The sequence below is a fragment of the Falco rusticolus genome, chromosome 1, assembly GCF_015220075.1.
Source record: "Falco rusticolus isolate bFalRus1 chromosome 1, bFalRus1.pri, whole genome shotgun sequence".
Taxonomy (NCBI): Eukaryota; Metazoa; Chordata; class Aves; order Falconiformes; family Falconidae; genus Falco; species Falco rusticolus.
This window is the reverse complement of record NC_051187.1, coordinates 33,492,360-33,512,672: the sequence shown is the minus strand read 5'-3', so window position 1 is coordinate 33,512,672 and position 20,313 is coordinate 33,492,360. Positions and strand designations below refer to the sequence as shown.

Below are 20,313 nucleotides of genomic sequence, written 5' to 3'. Positions count from 1 at the left end.
AGCGCCAGTTTCCCAGCTCAGCAATGCCACATAGCTCAGCATCAGACACACACGGGGCAATGCGTATCCACCATTGCCAAATGAGTATTCAATATTCATCTTTAACCGTCACCTTTTGCTTCCCAAGCCTTGCTTCTGCTCCTCCAGATGTTTGTGTTATGCTCTGAAGAATAACCCGCTCTCATCTCCTTCTCAAACTCCTCTGAAGCAAGAAACAAGGCGGCAATGCTTGAGAGAGAGCAGGTCACGAGGATGCACCTGCACCCAGAACTGCTGGTGAGGAGCAAACAGGGTCCAACAAGGGGCAGTGCCAAGGCTGGTGGCACCAGCCACTGGTTTTCCAGAAGAAGCTACTCTGGCAGGCACTGGTGCTGACCCCGCTTTGCATTCCTGCAGGCAGCAGGGCTGTCTCGTAGCCTCAGCTGTCCTCCATCCCTGCCAGAAGTGGGAGAGCCCGCCGGCTGGTGTTGCTGGATGTTTTCCCGAAAATATAAATACGTGGCCCTTGCTGCACCTTCCATGGACTTCCAGCAGAACCTTGTGGGAGGCAGCTCCAGAGGACTCTCCTGCTAGTGAAACACTCTCCTCCTACACTTTTCAGCGCGTTGCCATCTGGCTGTTGCAATCAGAAGCAACAGCCCAGCTATCCTCCCTGTGCCATTTGTCACCGTGCTTTCTCCTGTACACTGGCCCGTCTTTCCCATCTCCCTTTGACATCAAGCAGCTCCAGCCCTGCTGAGCTCTCTTCATGTCAAACTCTCTTTGTGTCCTCAGTAATTTAGGTCTTTTTGGAGACAACGGGGTGGAAGGAACCATGATTCTCCAAGGGAGGAGGCACCACTGACTGATATACAGACTTTCCATTCTCTCCTCATCCAGTTTTTATCCCCCTTCACATATGCTCCCATTCGGGCTGCCAGAGCCCCACGCCAAGAAGTGCCGGCAGCTCCCAGCTCCCCTGGAGCCCAGCTCCTCGGTGAGGACAGGGAGCACCGCTATGCTTTTCTGGGTGCTGAGCCTCTTGCCTCATCAGCTCCAAAACCATCAGAACACATGGGGCTCAGCCCACGCAACAGACAGCAATGCCAACCGCTGCCCAGGTGCCTGGCAGAGCCTGTCATTAGCCTGTATTCAGCACAGCCATTTAATTGGTTTTGTTCTGTGTTTTTGGTTTTCCTGTCTCTTTCGGGTGACAAACAAGCTACAGCCCCTTCCCCTTCACAAGCCCTGTGCTCATCCCATGATCATTTTCAGCCCTGTCCCATGATAGAAACAAAAGCTGTCCCTCTTGCTTGGCCAAACACATGTATGGCCTCTGCTCACACAGCCGCACGTGCACACATGTACTGTCATGCATCCAGGCACGTTCATACTTCTGCGATGGGCATTTTGGTCTTACAACCATGCATACAATCCAGAAAGGCCTGGAGGACCCTGCAAGGCTGCATGAGTGTGCACTTGGCCTGGATGACTGATGTTGCCCATCACCTCACCCTTCCCAAGCAGGAGAGGTTGGCGGGAAGCAGGAGCGAGGAGCTGGGGATCACGCAAGCTGCTCTGGCAGGCTGACTCCAGCCTGAGCCAAAGATGGGTCAAGGCTGTTTTACAGGAGCTGTTGGGGTGCACTTGCAAACACTGTTCATCTCCTTTTCCTCTCTGTCGATTTTGACACAACGAGGTGCAATTTTCCTTACCGCATCATTTAGCTCCCATCATGCTGAAAGATTCCTGTGCCATTAGAGCCCTGTCTCCCATTATCACTTCCCACATCTCCTGGTGCCAAGTGTCAGGCTCATTCCGTTAATTCACAGGATCTCTCAGTTTTAGAGAGAGCAGCAAACACCTGCTCTGCCCCAGTCCTGCATGCAGGGAGAGCTCGCATGCCTTTTCTAGCAGGCCAGTGCTGCATTCCCTGGGTTCATAGCAGCTAGACCCAGTACCTGCAGTACTGTGGGCCGTCGGTTTGCTCAGCCTCCTCCCCTGGGAATGTTGAGTCTGTGCTCGGTCTCTTCTGAACACAGGGGATGTGCAGGGAGGCAGATGGAACAACTCACCCCCCTCTCCAGACAGAAGGATGAGGATTTATCAGGAGGAGCTGCGTGCCTCGGTCACACGCAGGGATGGTGGCAGCCACTGGCCTGTGGCCTCTGTATGTCACACGCTAAATCATTTCCCTGACAGCAGGTCACCAGCAGACCTGCCCCTCGCACCCTGGCCAGGTAACCCCATGCTCTACTCACTGGCCTGTACATTGCCTGCATTGCAGCAGAGAGCAGCAGGTGCCTAAGCTCAACTACACCCATCTCCCACCGGCACACAGCGAGCAGAGCAACCCCCAGGCTTGTCACAGGGGTTTTTAGGAGTTTGGACATCAGCAGTTTTCCCCCGTTGAGGCTGTGCCTTACAGGGAGGCTTTACGAGCAGGAAACAGGACACAAATGTGCACGGCAAGGGAGACATGCTCAGATGAGCGGCAGCGAGGTCTTCATTTTAGGAAGAAAGGAGGAAGCTGGAAAGGCTCAGAAACCCAGCCAAAATCAACACAGCTCAAACACTTCCAGAGGGTCCATCTCAGCTTCAGCAAGAGGAGGAAAGAGGGTGTAGGCAGGGAAACAAGTCCACAGCACACAGAGAGCTGCCTTGGCTGGCACCCACTGGGTGTTTGCCAATAAAACAAGCTCAAAAGGCAGGCACCGAATACATCAGAGGGTTGGGATCCCCCTCCGGCACTGAAGGCAGAGACGGTGCAGTGCAGGGAGTCCCGGGGAGCCCAGCACAGCTCCTCTCAGTGCCCATCCAGCACAGTCTGTTCTGCGGGATCCTCATGGCAATGAAAAGCCACCAGGTGCCCCCGGGGCTTGCCCAGCCCTAACACCCATGCAACATGCACCGTGCCAGACTGCCACCAACTCATGCACACAGCGACACACACTTGGTCCCTTCCCCATGTGCCAGCTCCCAGCAGCAACGTACCGGCTGGCAACTCTCTCAAGGGCAAGCAAATTCCCTGTCCATCTGATGGGAAAGAGCCAAAGAGCTTCTCCATCCCCTTCCCTGCCAGAGATACCTCTTCTCCATCAAAACTGGTGTGTGCACGTGCCCCAGGTGGGACCCAGGTCAAGCTCTCCCAAGCTCCTAGTAAATCCAAGGTCCTCAGGAAATAATCAAACAAACTGCTTTGAAGAAGACTCTGTCCCTGCAGCCCAGCTGGCCACCCAGAAGCTTAGGATTAATTGTAAGCCTAGCAAAACACTAGGAAAGCCAAAAATAAATACAGCGAAAGACAAGCATTTCCCACTGGAAAGCCATGGCCAAGTCTCTTCTGGGCTGGTTCCCAGGAGGCAGCTCAGATTCATGTATTGTGCCACTCATATAAACGTTTCTCTTTGGCTGTGCCGCTCCCTTGGTGCTCCCTTCCAACCCGGGAGAAAAAGGACCCATTATTCAGACACGATGCCACTCATCCAGCAGGAAAGCGGATCATGCTCAAGCACCAGCAGCAACCCCAGCCCCACACCGAGCCTCTTCCCAGGGCTCAGGACCACCCTCCGCTGCACACAGGAGAGGATGCAGCCTCAGGATAACCGGAATGGTGCTTGCTGACTTGGGCACGCTGTTTGAAGACACTGCATTTTAGATACTGTTCACGACACTGCGTTTTCCTCGGGGCGCAGGCAGCACCCCAGCAGCAAAGATTGTGTCGTGATAGAACTGATTCTTGCTAAAAAGACCAGGAGAGATGGCTTGTCTGTCTTGTGGGTAACATCAAACCCAAAGATCTCACCTCTTCCAGTCTTAGGTTCAAGCCACAGGCCCTCAGCCAGGCTTTGCTTCCAAGCCCCAGCTGAAGTCTCACGGCACCGCATGACGTCAGAAATTGAGTGTTAAAGGTGACACACCAAAGCCTGCACAATGACACCTCCATAATGCCCAGACAGGCTGGTCTGGCAGAATCCCTTTGCCGTCTCACCCAGAAGGTCTAAAATTCATTTTGTAGATTGAAATTGAACCAGCCAAGCGAAGGGATTCAGCAGCTGTTGGTCTCTGCAGATGAGTGCAAATGTGGGGGGAGCTGGGGATGCGGTGGAGTGACGCAGCCCACCAGTCCAGCCCAGGCAGCTCCCCAGGGGCTTCCCAAAACTGCCCTGCAGACCAGCCTGGCTGGGTGCATGGGCAGGGATCAAACCACACCAAGGGCAGGGAAAGGCACGCTGCCTTCTCACACTGCAACCCCATGCTGGTCATGCACTGGCTTCTGGAAAGAGCTGTGCTGCTCTGCAGAACTTTGTATGTTCCACAGAGACCCTAGGACAAGGTCTGCGGAGGGGTGTTAGAGGAGCAGGGCCACAGCAAAAAGGGAAGGCAGACATGTGGCATCAGGAGTCAGGCAATGCCATCCTTCCTGCTTGCAACTGCCAGCTCCTGCAGCAGGTGATCAGGCAGGAGCAGAGACAGCAAGGCAACGCCTGCCCGCAGTGGGTGGCCCCTGAGCAGCAAACAGGTTCATCTCTGGTGCTCAGCCCAGGGACATCCCTGCCCTGACTTCAGGTGACAGCAGATCTCAGCCTGATGCTGATCCCCCTCCTGCCTCACATCTGGCAGCAGCTGCTGTCCCAGCCCGGTGGGGGTAGGTGGGGGGGTGGACACCCATCTCCACACCCAGATGCTTCATGGCAGAGCTGTCTCCCACCATCCATCACGGTGCATATGGTTAATGCTACCACTCAGGACTATGAGCTGCTGTAATTACCATTATTAATTCCCACCCCCCTCCCTTCAGGATATATTAGCTGTAAGTTGAGAAAAGAGGGAGGGAGAGAAGTCCCTGGACTTGATAAATCAGCTGCTGACAAAGAACCCACGTCTGCACTTCAGTGTGTGCCAGATGCAGCCCCAGAACATGCCCAGCACCGCTCCCCCCCACCCCCCCACTGGCTCCCGGCCACCTCACTGCATTCCCCCCCCCCCCTCCAGCCCCGCTCACTGAGGCAGATCCTTGTTAGCAAAAGCCAAAGGACTTCACTGCTCTCCATTAACACCACTTCTGCCCAAGCCAAGCCAAACGCTGACTGCACGGGCATCCAGGAACAGAAACAAATGCCCCGAACGCAGCTGGCACAATGCACTCGGATGTCACTGAGGGGCTTGTGTTTGTGGTTGCATCTCTCCAGGTGGCCATACAGCTCTAAGGAAAGGTCTCAGTTGAAACCAAGTTGGTTACGTGAAGGCAAACCTCAGCTAGTTTCAACTTCACCCGAGTTACAGCCAGACTAGACAAACGTGAGTGGGGACAGAATTAAACAAACCTGTGATATGAGTGCCTGCGTGGACTCAAAGCAATCGGCCGTTGTGGTGGCCAAGGTCCTCACAGATGTCCCTGCCCTGCTGCTAGCAGAAGAGCCAGAGAAAGCCATCCCACCTGAGCTTATGGAACCAAAGCTGCCAAATCTCTTCCAGCCCTCTGAAGCTGCAGACCCTCCTCCAGCCCCCAGTGCAGGCATTTCCAAAGCACCTCCCACCTGGGTGCACCACACAGCTTGCAGAACTGCACGTGCAAATAGCCAGGGCTGCGGCTCCTTGCAAGCACAGGGCAGCAGCAGAAAATGCCAGACCCCTGGAAACCCAGAGCGAGCCCCTGTACTGACACGGTGCTATCACTCCTGACAGCAATAAAACCCAAAAAATACAGGAGGGGGTGACTACCACTGGTCTGAAGCCTGTTGGTTCTTGCAAAAAGGTTGCTGACCTGTGCAGGAGGACAGAGAGCCTGGTGATAAAACTACACAGGCTTCACTTCACCCGAGACAAGCGGCATCCAAGTGCCCTCCAGACCAGGGCATGGCTGTTCCTGTGCAGCACCAAGAGAGGCGGTGATCAGTAAATACAAGCCCGCATCACTTTACCCACCTGACAAAACCGGCCACTGTTAAATTGCGCGGATGCTGTGAACAAGAGCATTCCCAGCGCACAGACTCATGCCTTGTCTCTGAAGGGAAAGGGACAGACAGCCCTCTAGTGTAAAGCCAACGCTAACCATGTTTGCATGGGCATGGAAAGCAACCACAGCCACAGCCACGCTGGACGCCTGCGCTTGGAAGGGACCTGCGCCCAGGCAGAGGGGTTTGCTCTCTGGCTGCTCGCACTGCAGCCTCCCACCGCCCTTCAAAACATGCTGATGCCATGGAAATGTGCACGGCCTAATGGTCCTGGTGGCTTTCAGGTGATGTTTGTGGGTTGTTGGTTTTTTTTCTGCAGAGACAAATAGAATGTTAACCAACTCGGTATTTGCTCTTAGGCATTCAAAAGATGCCTTCTGTCAAAGGAGGGTATGAGCCTTCACAGCCTGACAACAGGGCTCACAAAAGGCTTCTGAAATCCTGACTTGCCCGGCAGCTGATAGCATGTCTCTGACAAAGCCCCCCATGATGCCTGGAAGCATAGACAGCTGAATTTGGGGTCTCCAAAGATTGTTTTGCTTTCCTCTCCCTGCTCCCTTCTGCTTGAGTCAGGCTGAGTTCACATCTCTTCCCTGCGCACGTTGCTGTGTTATGCACATGGGGTATTGTACGTGATGATCACTCACAGCCTTAAGAAAGACGCACAATTAAAATCAATATTTAAAGTCATCAAACAAGCACACGCAAATTTTAACAGCCACACAATTCACTCTGACATAACGACGCAGGGTGCAGAGTCGAGAGCTGTGCTGGAGTGCCAAGAGCATAGTTCTGCCCACAGTCTTCAAAATTTAATGAAAACACACCAGTTTTAAACACTTTCCCAAATCCAGCTCACAAAATCTGTCACTTTGATGTGAATGGTCCCAGTCTTAGACTATCAGTCACTTTTACTTTCCCTTTAGTAGCTAAAGACGCAAATGAACTCCCAGCAAACTGCACAGCTTCAGGAGAAGAATTTAGCAGCCAGATGGTTCTTGCAAAAGATTTGTTCTTAACAACAACAAAAAAGTTAACCCGTTTCCCAACGAGCAGCACACAGATGATCTGACACACCAGCAAGCAATTCTGAACTGCTACCTTAGAGCATCACTTCTATAGCAGAAGTGCCCCTTCTTCCTAAGCCACCATGCAAATGGTAATTATCACTAATAACTGATCAATTAGTACAAGTCCATGCAAGGCACTGTAATTATCAGGTGCATTCAGAGAAGAAAAGAAAGCATCCAATGTGAATGCATACATTCCTTTGTTTCCAGAGGAGGGTGCAACACAGAGAGATAAAAGAAGGCACAACTGTTGAAAAGGCAACAGGATTCAAAGAGCCATCTGAGGGAACGTGATCAACTCCCAGGAGATGGAGCAAAGCTGTGATGGGCTGGAAACTCCCATCGAGGCAGTAAACCTCACGCTAGTGGTGTATTTGCATTTGTTTTCTCTGGACCTTTTCTTCATCTCCACGCAGAATTGCAGCTGTGGATGGGGATCAAAGCATAGCTGATAATAAAGATTCCAGACCTTCATGGAGACCTCCTTGGATAAAGAACAGGAATGCTGGACAAGAAAGTCCTTCTGAGTCAACTCCAGGAAGTAAACAGCAAAAGTAGTAGCATTTGGCACAAGGACTTTGATCACCTAAGGATGTTGATGATGGAAGGAAGGAGACCCATGTCAAGGAATAGCAGCACCTCCTTAGCTGTCTGGGCTGGAATTTGGGCAGCAGCACAAGGGACAACTGTTCAGCAAGGAGATCTGGAGAATCCAAGTGCAGGATGGGAACCCTGAACTTCTTCAAATGTTTCTAGCCCACTGCTAAATAACACTTCAGTACAACACAGAAACGAGTTCATATGCAGGTAGGCATCTGTCTATCTAAATGTCCAAGCTTTTTGAATGAATGAAAGAGGAACCGTATTAAGAAGTACTTGCTTGGTACAAGACGTGCATGAAGTTTTGCACCTGAGGCAGAATAACCCCCTGCACCAATTCCAGCCTGCAAACTGTGAGCTATAAACAGCCTGTGAATGATGGTGGGCACCAAGGGGAATATGAGCAAATGGCTGCTCTTACCGTGAACATGGCAACTACATCCCAGGCTGTGGCAACTACATCCCGGGCTGTGCTAAGAGGATGATGGACAGCAGAGTGGGGGAAGTTGCTGCCTCTCCCTGCCCAGGACTGGGGAGGCTGCTTCTCAAACACTCTGTCCAGCTGTGGTCCCTGACTCCAAAATAAACGTGGGGAAACCAAAAAGGTCCAGTGGAGGGTAAGCTAGATAGATGGTCAGAAGCCTACAGCATATGTCCTACAAGGTCAGGAAGAGGGAGTTAGAATGGTTGGGGCTGGCAAAGAGGAGGGGAAGCAGCACTCTAATTGCAGCCAACAGCTACTCAAAGCAGTTATAAGGGTGACAGATGTAAATGAGGCCAGATGACACAGCAGGGAGCCGTGCCCAAGAACTGCAGTTTGGGAGGTTCAGGTCAGACAGAGGAAGCTTACGAAAAGCTTTTTAATTGGCTCCAGTGGTGGGAAAGGCCAGCAAGTCTCCATCATTGGAGGCCTCCACTTGGCTAGAAAAAGCCACAGTAGACCTGAGCTGATGTTAGCAATCGCCCTGCTCAGGGTGGGAGTCTGGACCCTCCAGAAGGCACTTCCCACCAGCACCTACAGGATCCTGGGATTTGTCCATGCTACACCATGCCCTCAGAGAGGTCTCTGCCATGGCACAGTGTCCAGGAATGGCTTCCAGCACAGCGTGCATTTAAGGACTAAAGAGTTTCTGAGAAGCTCTGCTTTAACTAACACTGATGTGGGACACCACACTGGGACAGCTGTAACCAGTATACAGAAAATACATCCAAGGGCTTCATCCCCAAATGCAGTCAGAAAAGCAAACACACAGGCACAAGACGGAAATGCCTGGAAGTTTCTGCTGCCTTCCTGAGTGTCCCCGCCAGGGACCCTGACTGTGACCCCCTCTCGGGCCCTCCTTGGTATCCCCCTCAGTGCCTGCTCCTGAACCCACAGGGACAACTACTTACTGCCATCGAGCATGGACCCAGGCACTATGTGCACCATCGCTCCTGCTCCACCACTGACAGACAAGAGGTACCCCAACCACGCCAAAGGGACATGGTCACTCATGGTCCTGACCCAGGCCAGGTGACAAAGGGCTTGAGCAGCCTTGGCCAGGCAGGCCAAGAAGTCTGAGCTATGGTGGAAGAGAGAGTATCTCCATCCTTGGAGATGACATCCATCCTTGAGAGGACAAGCCCCTCAGCAACCTGATCTAGCTTTGAAATTAGCTGTGCTTTGAGCAGGAGGTTGATTAGATACCTCTAGATGTTTCTTCCAAACTATTTTATGGTTTTATGAAAGCAAATAATCTGTAACCCCTGCCTGGCCTGACCCATGCAGAGAGGACCTTCACACTGCTGGCTGTCTTGGGGAGAAGGGTTGCAGCCTGCTACTTGCAAGTCGTTAGGCTGATGCTCCATACTAGTGAGCTACCCTGTACTACTGAGCTACCAGGAAACTACTAAAACTCACAATGTTGGAGCACTTCCTTGCTTCAAACTTCCTCAATGTTTTGCACATGCTACTGTAATGCTTCTGGTTTTCTTGCCAATGAGGAAGGCTACAAAACAAAACTCAAGTACTTCTCTAATCCCCTGATTCCAGGAGCGGAGACTCAGGAGGGACAATAAATACTGTAAAATCTGCTGATGCTATCGATCAGCTCCAGGCTACAATGCAAAGATTGCGAGGAAGGCAGGCCAGAGCAGAGACACAAACCTGCTGTTGATGCAGCAACACCCCTAAGGAGAATATCATCAGTCTTGTCACCTGACACCATGTCACTGCTAAAGAAGTGATCGGCAATCGCACAGACCTTCATGGTTTAGCTCTGGACTGACCTTTAAGCATATTCTGGGTCCCATGAGAGATAACTCAGCATCAGTCTCCCAGCAATAGAGCTGGAAAAGCTGAAACTAAATCACAGAAAGGCTCATTGACCTGCTCAAGGATACCAAGAAGTCAGAAGCAGGGCCAAGACTAGATTCCAGAAGCCCTGACTTCCAGGAGCTGTCTAAAAGCAAAGTAAATACGGACAGAGCATGGGCAACACCACGCGTGGGCATGTTCTGCCTTGCATACAGGCAGGGCCTTTCCATGCATGCTGCACACACACCGTGGGAAGTATCTGTGTCACCTGGATGCCACTTTGCTCACAGTCTACACATCATCACCGAACACCACCATAACGGATAACCAGCCACCCAAAACTCACGCTGCTGCGTGTTCCGACAGCCATAATAAGCCACCAGCAGAGGCTGAGGTGAGTTCGCACAATTTAGCAAAGTCTGTATGAATTGCTTGGGCATCTCTGCACAAACATGGAAGGATCCACCCCTTGCTTCTTTTAGCTGATTATGAATTTTCAGTGCAATTGTCTCCTTTTCCCTGTCTCTGGAAACCTCCAGGAGTTGCAACCACAAGCACGAAAGGGGAGGAGAGGCTGGGCTCTGCAGATCACAAGCCTCCCTCCTCCCTCCCACACCTCTGTGTGTGTCTGTGATGGAGAAGCCCTGAAACCCTGTTAGTCACAAATCCCAGACAGATCCATATGGCTCTAGGACACAGCACAAAGCTTTCCACATGGACAGGAGGGAGAAGCTCTAGTCCAATTCCCAGCTCTTGCAGGCACCACACTGTGATGTTGCTTCTTACAACACCTTTTTGCAGTAGTACAGGATACTCCTACTCCACTGTGTGCGTGCCTCCTGCATAAAGAAACCCCACCTCTTTAGGAACATCAAAAGAGGAGCTTGGCACTCAGAGATATGTCTTAATGAAGGTGACAGCAGCAGAAAGCATTGCAAATCCAAGGGGATGAGAATGCACACCTAATTAGACCGGCTCCTTTCTTCTCCCTTTGGTTCCGCCTCCGGCTGGCTGAATCCTGCACTGGGACCGCAGCTCCAGCCTCTCCACCAGGATGCACCCTGCAGCTCGGTGGGGCTGAGCTGTGGGAGCAACCAGCACCGCAGCCCCGTGCAGGCTTCCAGCAGAGATTAGAGCTCAGCTCTTTGCAATCTGCCTTGTCCTGCTTTGTGCTGAGGCTCTGGCTCAACCGATTTTCCAATTTTCCGTCTCCCTCCTCCTCTCACTCAAGGCTCAGGAGGATGGGAAGGGAAGGAAGACACTGTGCTTTCCAGGCTGGGCAACAGCTCCCCACAGCCAGTATCGCTGTGCATGCAGGGTGTGCAGCAACGTGCCCAAGAGCTGGCCTTCAGAGCATCCTTCCCCTTCCCTGCCCCCACCTCACAATCTCCCTCGCTGCTTCCAAGCTGAAGAAGGTGGAAAATTCACACAGGTGCTGCTGAATTTTGCAGATTTTGCTTATTCCTTTGGAAGGCTTAATGGCCAAAGCCATCGTTGATGTCAGAAGGAGGTTGTGCCGGTATAAGGCCTTTTTTACTAGCACACTGATTGTCACAGAGTATATTTGCAGGGATGCCAGGTGTGGACCCCCATGTCCCCTGCCAGCTTCCAGCTCCAAGGTGAGCTGCCAGGCTGTGGGTACGGACAGACAACCATTCCCCTGCCCTCTCCTATCAAGCCCCCTCGAGCAGGGCAGGTAGCAGACGAAAGCAAAGGGAGGCATCTCAGTTGTGTAGCAAACCATCCCCTCCCTCCCCTTGCTCCTTCCCACCACTGACTCCTTCACACTTACGAACACAGGCTCCCAGGAGGATTTTACTTAAGCAAAGCCCAGAGAGAGCCAACACGGGATGGAGGTAATTAACGAAGGCCCTGGCTTGTTAAGACAGGACTGCCATGCTCCCCATGCTGGTGGTGAGCAGCACAGGCACATGCTGCCCACAAGCCACAACAGCAGAGAGAGCAGCCACTACTAATTAACTTATTTACTGGATGAGCTTTGTCTAGTGCTCTTAGTGGGGAATACATCACAGAAGCAGCGGGGCCACGCCGACATCTGCAGCGATACAACGCCCAGTCGCGCAGCAGTGCGACGGCACCTCCACCTTTTTGCCCTGATATTCTTCTTTAGAAAACCTCCAAACACACCCTTTGATGGTCCCACAGAATATAGGTCTGAGGTATGTGCTACCTGGTGGGGAAGGGGGGACCAAGCCCAAGAAACACTGTGGCCCCTTGATGCAAAATGAACGTTCAACAGAAAAGAAATAGAAAAGAATACGCTGATGAGTGGTGTTTTCTCACAAAAAAAAGAGCTGCTCTCACATCAGTGAGTAAGTAGGCACTGAGGTTGGTGTAGGTTCTCATGTTACAGGGTTTTGTGTTTGGGGTTTTTTTTAATAAATTTTATAAAAGAATAAACATGGAAAGACCTCTTTCAATATAAATAAATTGTGTTAATAAGGCAGTAAGTGCTGAGAACAGGCAAAAGCTCTGCCTGTCAAACTGTTCCTGGTGGCTATTTCTGGCTTGCAAGGCACTTCAAGTATCCTGGCAGCCCACAGTAGGAAATGTAGTCCAGATACAGCAGCATGGTCACTCATCTAAACATAACCTCCCAAGGTTCATAAAGACTTTACATTCACACCTACCAGCAATCCAGACTACCCAGCCTCTCACAGGAGCAATTGATAAACTGCAGGGGAAAAAAAAAAAAAAAAATTCAAACGCACCCCCCCCCAAAGCCTCGTTCTATAAATAAAGCTGTTGTAACACAGTTTTTATATTTCATTATCCTCTGTGTTTCACATTATACTGGTAGCCACTGGAAATGTCAGGGCACAGAGGAAGAGCTGTGCCGCAGGAGGATGGGGGACGCAGGAGGATGGGGGACGCAGGAGGATGGGGGACGCAGGAGGATGGGCTGTCCTGGGTGCTTGTACCACACCCATCACCTGGATGCTGCTCTGCACAGCTGTCTGCCGTCCTACAGCATCACCACACCACCAGCTCAGCACCAGGAGTCTGTGCACAAGCGCACAACCACAGGGTGCAAATCGATGGGTAACCCACGCACCAGGCTACGGTGCAGCACACAGCAAATGGATGTTTGAAATATCAATATCCCCCTAAGGGCCCGCAGGAGAAGCCCTCACTGCAACCTGCTCCCCAAGGTGTTTCCCAAACAGGAATAAATTGGCCATTTCAGATTTCAAACCAGTACGAACTCTGTAAAGGAAGTGGTGCGCTATATGGATCAGAGCTTGGATACGTCCTTTGATCATCGCACATAAATCAGCCAGCCAAAACAGAAAGAAAAGGAAAAACAAACAGACCAAAAAAATTTATATTTGTGTGGCTGACGGGAACAGGAAGCAAACTGGAGATGGCTCAGAGGGGCAGAGACTCCGTGCAGCAAGGGGCTCTGCATGCCCACCGCTCCCTCCAGCAGCAGCCTGGAGAGCAGCGGAGCTCCCACAGCGGGCTGCTCCCACCAGTTAAAAATCGCAATCCGTGGGCTGGGTTGGCAGCCAACACACCTGGGTGGCACATGCTTCTCCCAGCAGCCTGAACCTGCGGCGCTGAGACCATGTGTTCCTCCAAATGTAGGTCTTGATTTTAGGTTTCACCCGGAGCGCCTGCAAACGCCCGAGCCACCACTGTCCAGCGGGGCAGCTCCGACAGCAGCCGCAGCCCCCGGCTGTTGCCAGCCCCCCGCCCCGGGAAAGCAAAGCCCATCGCCAGGGCTGACAAAGCCGATGCAAAAGGGCTATTTTCAGCCAGAGGAGCCGGCTGTGCCAGGCCAGCCTCCCCGCACGCTGTGAGCCTCTCCTCCGGCGGGGCGAGCCGATGGGGGGGTCCCTCCCCTGCACCCCGAGGGAGGGGCTTTGTGGGCACCCCGGGAACCGCCGTCCCTGCGGGGCGCCCGGAGCATCCACAAACTTCCCCGGCCGGAGGCACCCGCGGCCCCTCCGCCGGGCTGGGGGAGCGGAGCCGGCGCTTCCCCGCCGGCCGGGCTGGGACCGGGGGGCGCGCCGGGCAGCCCCCATCCCCTCTCCCTGCCCGCGGGGTTCCGCGCCCCCCTCCCTGGGGCAGCGGCTCCACGTGCCCCCGCGGGAAGCGCGCTTGGGGGGGGGGGGGGGGCAGGGGGCGCCTCCCCCGCGGCACCAACTTCGCCCGGGCACCCCAAGGCCGAGCGAGGTGGGGGGCGCCCCCCCGCCCCCCTTCCCCCCCCTCCCCCAGCGCGGGGCCGGGGCTGGAGGGGGCTCAGCTCGTTGCTCCCCTTCCATCCCCCTGCCGTGCTCCGCGGCTGGAGCCGTGCCGCGCCGTACCGTACCGTACCGTACCGTGCCGCCCAGCCCAACCCAGCCCAGCCCAGCCCCCGGCGGCCAGCCGCGGCCGCTCCCGCCGACTCCGCGGGGAAGGGAAAAAAAAAAAAAAAAAGAGAGAGAAAAAAGGAAAAAGAAAAAAAAAGTTGCAGGGCGGGAAGTTCCCGGTGCGGAGCGAAGTTGGGGACATGGCCGCCTCGCCCTGCCCTGCCGCCCCCCGGGGAGCGGCGGAGCCCCGGCGCGGGAGGGGGGGGACACGGACACGGGGACGCACCTACCTTCAGCTATCGCCCTCTTCATCTTAGGGATCGGGGAAGGCACGTCTGGAGGCGCAAAGTCGAGCGGCAGCGGTACAATCCTTGCGAAAGCGCGGCAGATCCCGGTACAAAACTTCAGCCCGAGCGCGGCGCGGCGGCGCACGGGGAGGGGGCTCTCCCTCTGCCGGCGCCCTCGCTCATCGGGGGAATGAGCAGCCCCCGAGCTGGAGTCAGCATCCAGGCGAGGCTCCCCCTCCCTGCCTGCCTCCTCCCTCCGTCCGTCCGTCCGTCCGTCCTCCCTCCCGCCCGCCGCACGCTCGGGGCCGGGGCTGCGGCGGATCCCGCGGCGGCAGAGCCGGCGGCGGCGGCGGGGAGCGCGGAGCCTGCTGCACTGTATCCCGGGAGCGAGCGAGCGGGGCGCAGGGATGGAGAGGCGATGAATGTTTTATGGGATCATGTGGTTTGACGTGAGAGGAATCAGCCTAGATCGGATTTACTGGCTGGAGGAGTGAGAGGGAGGACGGGGGAGACGGGCACGGGATGGAGGGAGGGAGGGGCCGCTCCGGGGGCAGACGGAGCGCGCAGGGGCCGCTCCGACGGCGGCGGCTCCGCGCTGGGGCACCCGCGGTGCGCGGCCGCGGCCCGGGCAGGGCTGCGCGGGGGCCGGGCGGCTCATTCCTGGAGGAGAGGTGCCACCTAAAGGAAGCCGCGGAGAGGGACGCCTGGGCGGCCGCGGGCGTGGGGCCGCCCCGCTGCCCCTCCGCCTCCCCGGTCCGGCTCAGCCCCTGCGGGGGGACAGCGGAGCCGCGGGCGCCGGAGGTTCGCTAGGGGGGACCCCCGGCTCTGCCCCCCTGGAGCCGGGCTCCGGCCGGGGAGGCGGCCGGGCGCAGCTCAAGCTCCAGCGGCTCCTCCCGCCGTGCTGGCCGGGATGTGCTGCCGGTGCGGAGCCGCTGCGGTCCTCGGAGCCAGCCGGGGAGGCCAGGCCGCTGGGCAGAGTCGGAAAGCCATCCCGGTGGCACGCTGAGCCCTCTCACCTGCGCCTCCGCATCACTCTGCAGTGCATGGGAAGGGCAGCAGCTCACCTCAGTCTCCCCCAAAGCACGAGGGTTACCCCGGCCGGCGATGAGGCAGGTGAAGCTGGCTCCGCTGTCCTCAGGCTTCCCTCCTTCCCTGTCCTGGAGCGGACAAGTGCTTACTGCATAGGCGGCTCCCATCTGCAGCTGTCCTGGGAAGCAGAAAGACGGATTTTTATTAAGTGAACTCATTTGCTCGGTGGAGAAAGGAGGAGGGAAGGATGGTGCCAGAGGAAGCCAAACGTCTTGAACATGAAGACATGGTGGCTCTGTCCCTGCTTGTAAGAGGTTTAGAACAGCTACCAGATACGCGTGTTTCTCTGTACGTACACATAGCTATAGTTATGTTATTGAACATTCATTCCTCTGTAACAGTTTGTCACCCTAACGCTGCCCCGTCCCTAGAGCAGCTTGCACCCAGGGCTTGTGCCACAGCCACGTCTCTGAAGGCCTATGCAGCAGGCATCATTCCAAGATGAGCCATGAAACTTTCTCCTGCACACAATAACCCACCTCATCTGCCCCCAAGATCTGTGGCATACTTCATGCTGTCACCACAGTCATCTATGGAAAAAAGAAATGCGACCGAAGGAAGGCCCACCTGGACATTGGAGCCAGATGGAGTAGTTAACCAAGTGTGGTCTTTAATGATGCAAACAGCCTCAGCTGTCCAAAGGTACCGGGGAGGTATGGCTTCCAGGTGCCTTCTGGATATCTTTTGCTGATGTTTTTATTGGTCATCCACAACCAAAGCGTAAGACCAGAGCAGGGGAAAGGCTGCTGTTAGGATATATGTATATATGATAGAAGCAGTGTGTTGGAGCCAGGCTGAGGGGCAGAGCTTGCAGGACCAGAACAGGAGGGCTGCAGCTGGCAGAGCTCTGGAACGGGCCCCAGGCTGGGATTGGGAGTTCAGAGCAGGACCTAACTCACCTGCAGATCTTTTAGGACCTTCAGTGCCACCAGCAGAATAGAGATTAATCTGGCTTTTCTCAGGACAGGGAAAAGCCTGACAAATGTAAATGCAGCCACATTCTCATACAATAACACTCATCTTTTGAGGCCTATATTTTGGGGAATATCCCCATCCAGCTGGGAAACAGCTGGAAGCAGGATGTGCTTTGAGGAATGCCCTTATTGCACCTTTGTGAGGTCTAGTGCCAGGACTAGGTGTGCAGGAAGCCTGGGGGCAGCTACCTCCAGAGCTTGGCTCAAAGGCAGGTGGTGTGGCTGTTAGGAGGTGTTAGGAGGGCTGGGGGGTACTGTCTTCTACTTGCCTAAGCTCTGTGGGTTCATATCACAAAAAGGGGTGTAAATAATTCTGTTTGAGTATGCTTCACCTAGTTACCTTGCCTCACAATCCTTATAAACCTTTTGCCCTTGGTGGGGTAGTACACCCTCCCCTGCCTCAGACTCCTGGGCCACTGACTGTTTCAGTTCCCCCTTCTCCTGCTAGAGTTTTCACTTGCAGTTGTCCACCTTTGAAATCCCACCTAAAAATGATCCAGGAGAACTGCAGCCACCCTTAAACATGGTCCGAATGTAAAGTTATATATGTCTGATACCTTGAGCCCCTCTCCTCCATTCCCCTGGAGATGGGAGACCATGCCTGGGGAGGGCAGGGGGCTGTCTGGCCCTCTGAGCACTGTCTTTCCACCCTTCCAGAATGCAAAGGTGCAGGGATGATTCTCCAGTTCTCTTCCTTCTCACATTTCCAGCCTGCATGCCCAATTGCATCCCAGCTTAGGCACAGACTTACCTTCTCTGCCCCTTTTGCCATGCTTGCTCTGTTCCTTCTGCTTGTTCTGCCTAAGGGCAATCTCCAGCTGTATCCCTGCCCATCCTGTATCCGTGCCTGCACCCTAACCAGTGTGCGCAGCATCCCCTGCCCTACCTTGCACATACTAGAGCTTGGCATCATACAGCTCCTTCCTTCTCTGCTGGTCCTGTATGCACAGCCCAAGGCAGCACTTAATGAACATGCTGCCGAGGGAGCACTATGCCCACACCAGGGTCAAGGGCTGGGACCCTCAGACAGGTTTTCAGATGGCTTTCAGCATAGCTGTGTCTTTATCGGTGCTTGGGCCAGTCTGTGGCAGGTCTCCGAAGGCACAGAAGGGATCTCTGGGAGCGTCAGGGGCAAAGGAAAGGTGAGATCTGGGAAGAGACAAGGCAATCTGCTGGCAGCATGCCTTCCTGTTGATTTATGGACATCTTCTGGGGAAGGAGGATCCTACCCTGCCCTGTTATTTCTGCAGTGACAGTCCAGCTACCACCGGTTAGAAATATGCTGCTCCTCGCCTTTAAACACACCTTCAAGCACTTGTGCTTCAATGGTGCCCTCTGACTTCACCATCCCAAGTGGTACATCAGGAGAGAGAGGTCACCTATGTGCAAGGCATCAAAATTGCTGCAGGTAAAAGGACCCTGGAGCTGGAATTGTCCAGGAGAGGGCTGGAAAATGAACATGAACACTGAAGGAGTTAACTGAAGCTGTAGTCACAAGGCCAAAAATTACAGGTTCTACCAGGAAGGCAGCTGGCTGCATGTGGCTGTTTGGCTGACATTTCTGAAAGGTTAATCCTGAAATGGAGAGAGCACATCTGTAGAGGGCTGGGACTGACTCTTCTTGCAGATTCCTGCACGACTTTGGGCTGGTTTGAGTCCCAAGGGTCTGTTACGCACAGGTCACCATGCAGTAACATGGTGGCGGTGATCTTGGCATGCAAATCGGTGCTCCACAGTATGCTGGGTGTCCTAGTGCCAGCTTGCTTTCCAAGCTCATGTCACAAGGTACAGGAGACTGTGCCTGCATGTTGGACATTTGTGCTTCTCATTTCCCAATGTGTCTAGGCATGGTCTAGCAAGGACTGGGTGAAGGAGAAGGAGTCTCCCAAGTAGGAGATCCCCTGGGGGAACTGAGGTAGTCCGCAGTTACGGTGTGAGTAATTCTGTGCATCTCGTTTGCAGCTTGGAAAGGAGCCAACATTCACTGAGATCAAGAGACACCTTGCTTTGACTGGATAATTACATGTTCATCTTTACCTAATGCTTAATCACATTTAGATCAATTCTCTTCCTTTGGATTGAGAGTCTTGTTTGCAAGGTGTCAACCATTCACTTGCTCTCTCTAGCCTATGTTTGAGAGCAGAGTGGCTCTAATATGTTTGGGGCACATTCCTGGGTCTAAGGGTGCTGAGGAGAAGGTGGGAGAGAGATGGGTGTGGAGAAGTAGAGAGGCCACAAAAAATGGGAAGCCATTGCCCTTTGCCATGCTCACACCCACCTTTTCTTTGGAATAGAACCTAATGGAGTTGATTTCTGAATCCCAGTATTAAATAAAGTGTAACTTTTATCCTTGTGCTGATTCAATAATGGCTTTTTACCTTTCTTCCACACTGCCTTGTGCCTGCACCTCTCTGTGTCTGATGTGGATGTGAGCATCTGAAAACATCTGTTTGGAGGAACAAGGAGGAAGAAAAAGAGCACTAGAAGACCAGCCTGTTTGCTGTTGTGATTAGGCCAAGTTCTGGAACTGCCTGTGCTTGCAGGAGGCAGGAGCAGACGTGGGTACACGGTACATAATGCAGCACAGGCAGTCAGCAGGTCAGGGAATATTACCTTCTCCGTTAGATCAGGACCCCTCTGGACCCCCAGACAAGTTATCCTTCTGGATATCCAAGGAGACTTTGTCTTGAAGTAGTTTTCACCTGCTCTGAGTACAGGCATAGGTAGACAATGAGTCAGACTCTCAAATACAAATTTGAAAGTGGTCCCCAGACCCACCAGCACTGGGATTATTGACATAGCCTATGTATTATACCATCTACCTGGTCTATGAAGGGCACATACCTCATGACTCCTGGGTGTTTTCAGCAGCCGAAACACATACCTACAGATTGACCAAACAGGGAGGCACAAGGAGGCTGTACACCAGCAAGGCTCCTTGGCTGGCCAGGTTTGCACACATGAGGATGAATGGTGCTGATGTGATTAATCCAGACATCCAGTGTAGTTACTACTCCATTTTCAATACTTAAAGTGATGCACACCAATGGGTAGGTAAGTCGTATGCTGACAGAGTGACTCTTCCAGGAGACCAGACTACCATGTCCCTGGTTACACAGCAGGTCTGATTTCTCTCCTGCAGTAAACCCCATGGAGCAATGTGTCCTGGGTACCAGAATGCCTCTGATGGCTGTACAAGCAAACAGCACACTGCAGGTAAAGCCCAGTAACCAGAAGATGGAAGCATGGCTAACCACTCCTAGACTCCTTTGTAGTGAGAGATGTCATACCAGAGACATGCTGGTTGAGTCCTGGACCCTGGGGCGAGCTTTCCTTGGCTCGAACCATCCACCCTCCCTGTGGCGGGCACGACACTCCATCTCTCTCAACTGTCTCGGCTCATTACCATATCGCTATTACCGTATTGTTATTATACTTATTCCATTAGTTCAGGAAAAGGCACTGAACATCTGTATTGTTCTTATGTGCTGTTTTGCTCCTATTACAATGAAAAACTGCACCAGAGCCTTGCAGGGCCTGGATGGGCAAGGCAGAGTGAGAAAAGCTTCCCCTCTGTCAGTGCATTCACCCCATGCACAGCCAGCGATTCCCCATGGATGCTACCTCTCCCAGGAAGGTGAATTATGAGCCTCATAGCTTCTGCTTCGTGATTTCTCTCAGATTTCAGGTCTCTTCTGCCTGAGCAATAGGGTCGGCTTGGACGAGCTGTTCCTGTAAATCATCT

At 53.7% G+C, this 20,313-nt stretch overlaps 1 protein-coding gene across 1 annotated transcript in view; it reads right to left on the bottom strand.

The window, feature by feature from the left end:
- The window catches only part of RTN4R (reticulon 4 receptor), a 78,999-nt gene extending 64,095 nt beyond the window's left edge, over nt 1-14,904 (bottom strand). Inside the window, exon 1 of the mRNA XM_037375592.1 lies at nt 14,509-14,904. Within this exon, the coding sequence (XP_037231489.1) occupies nt 14,509-14,530 (22 nt within the window). The 5' untranslated portion in view covers nt 14,531-14,904. The remainder of the gene's footprint in view (nt 1-14,508) is intronic.
- Nucleotides 14,905-20,313: the final 5,409 nt, after the last annotated feature.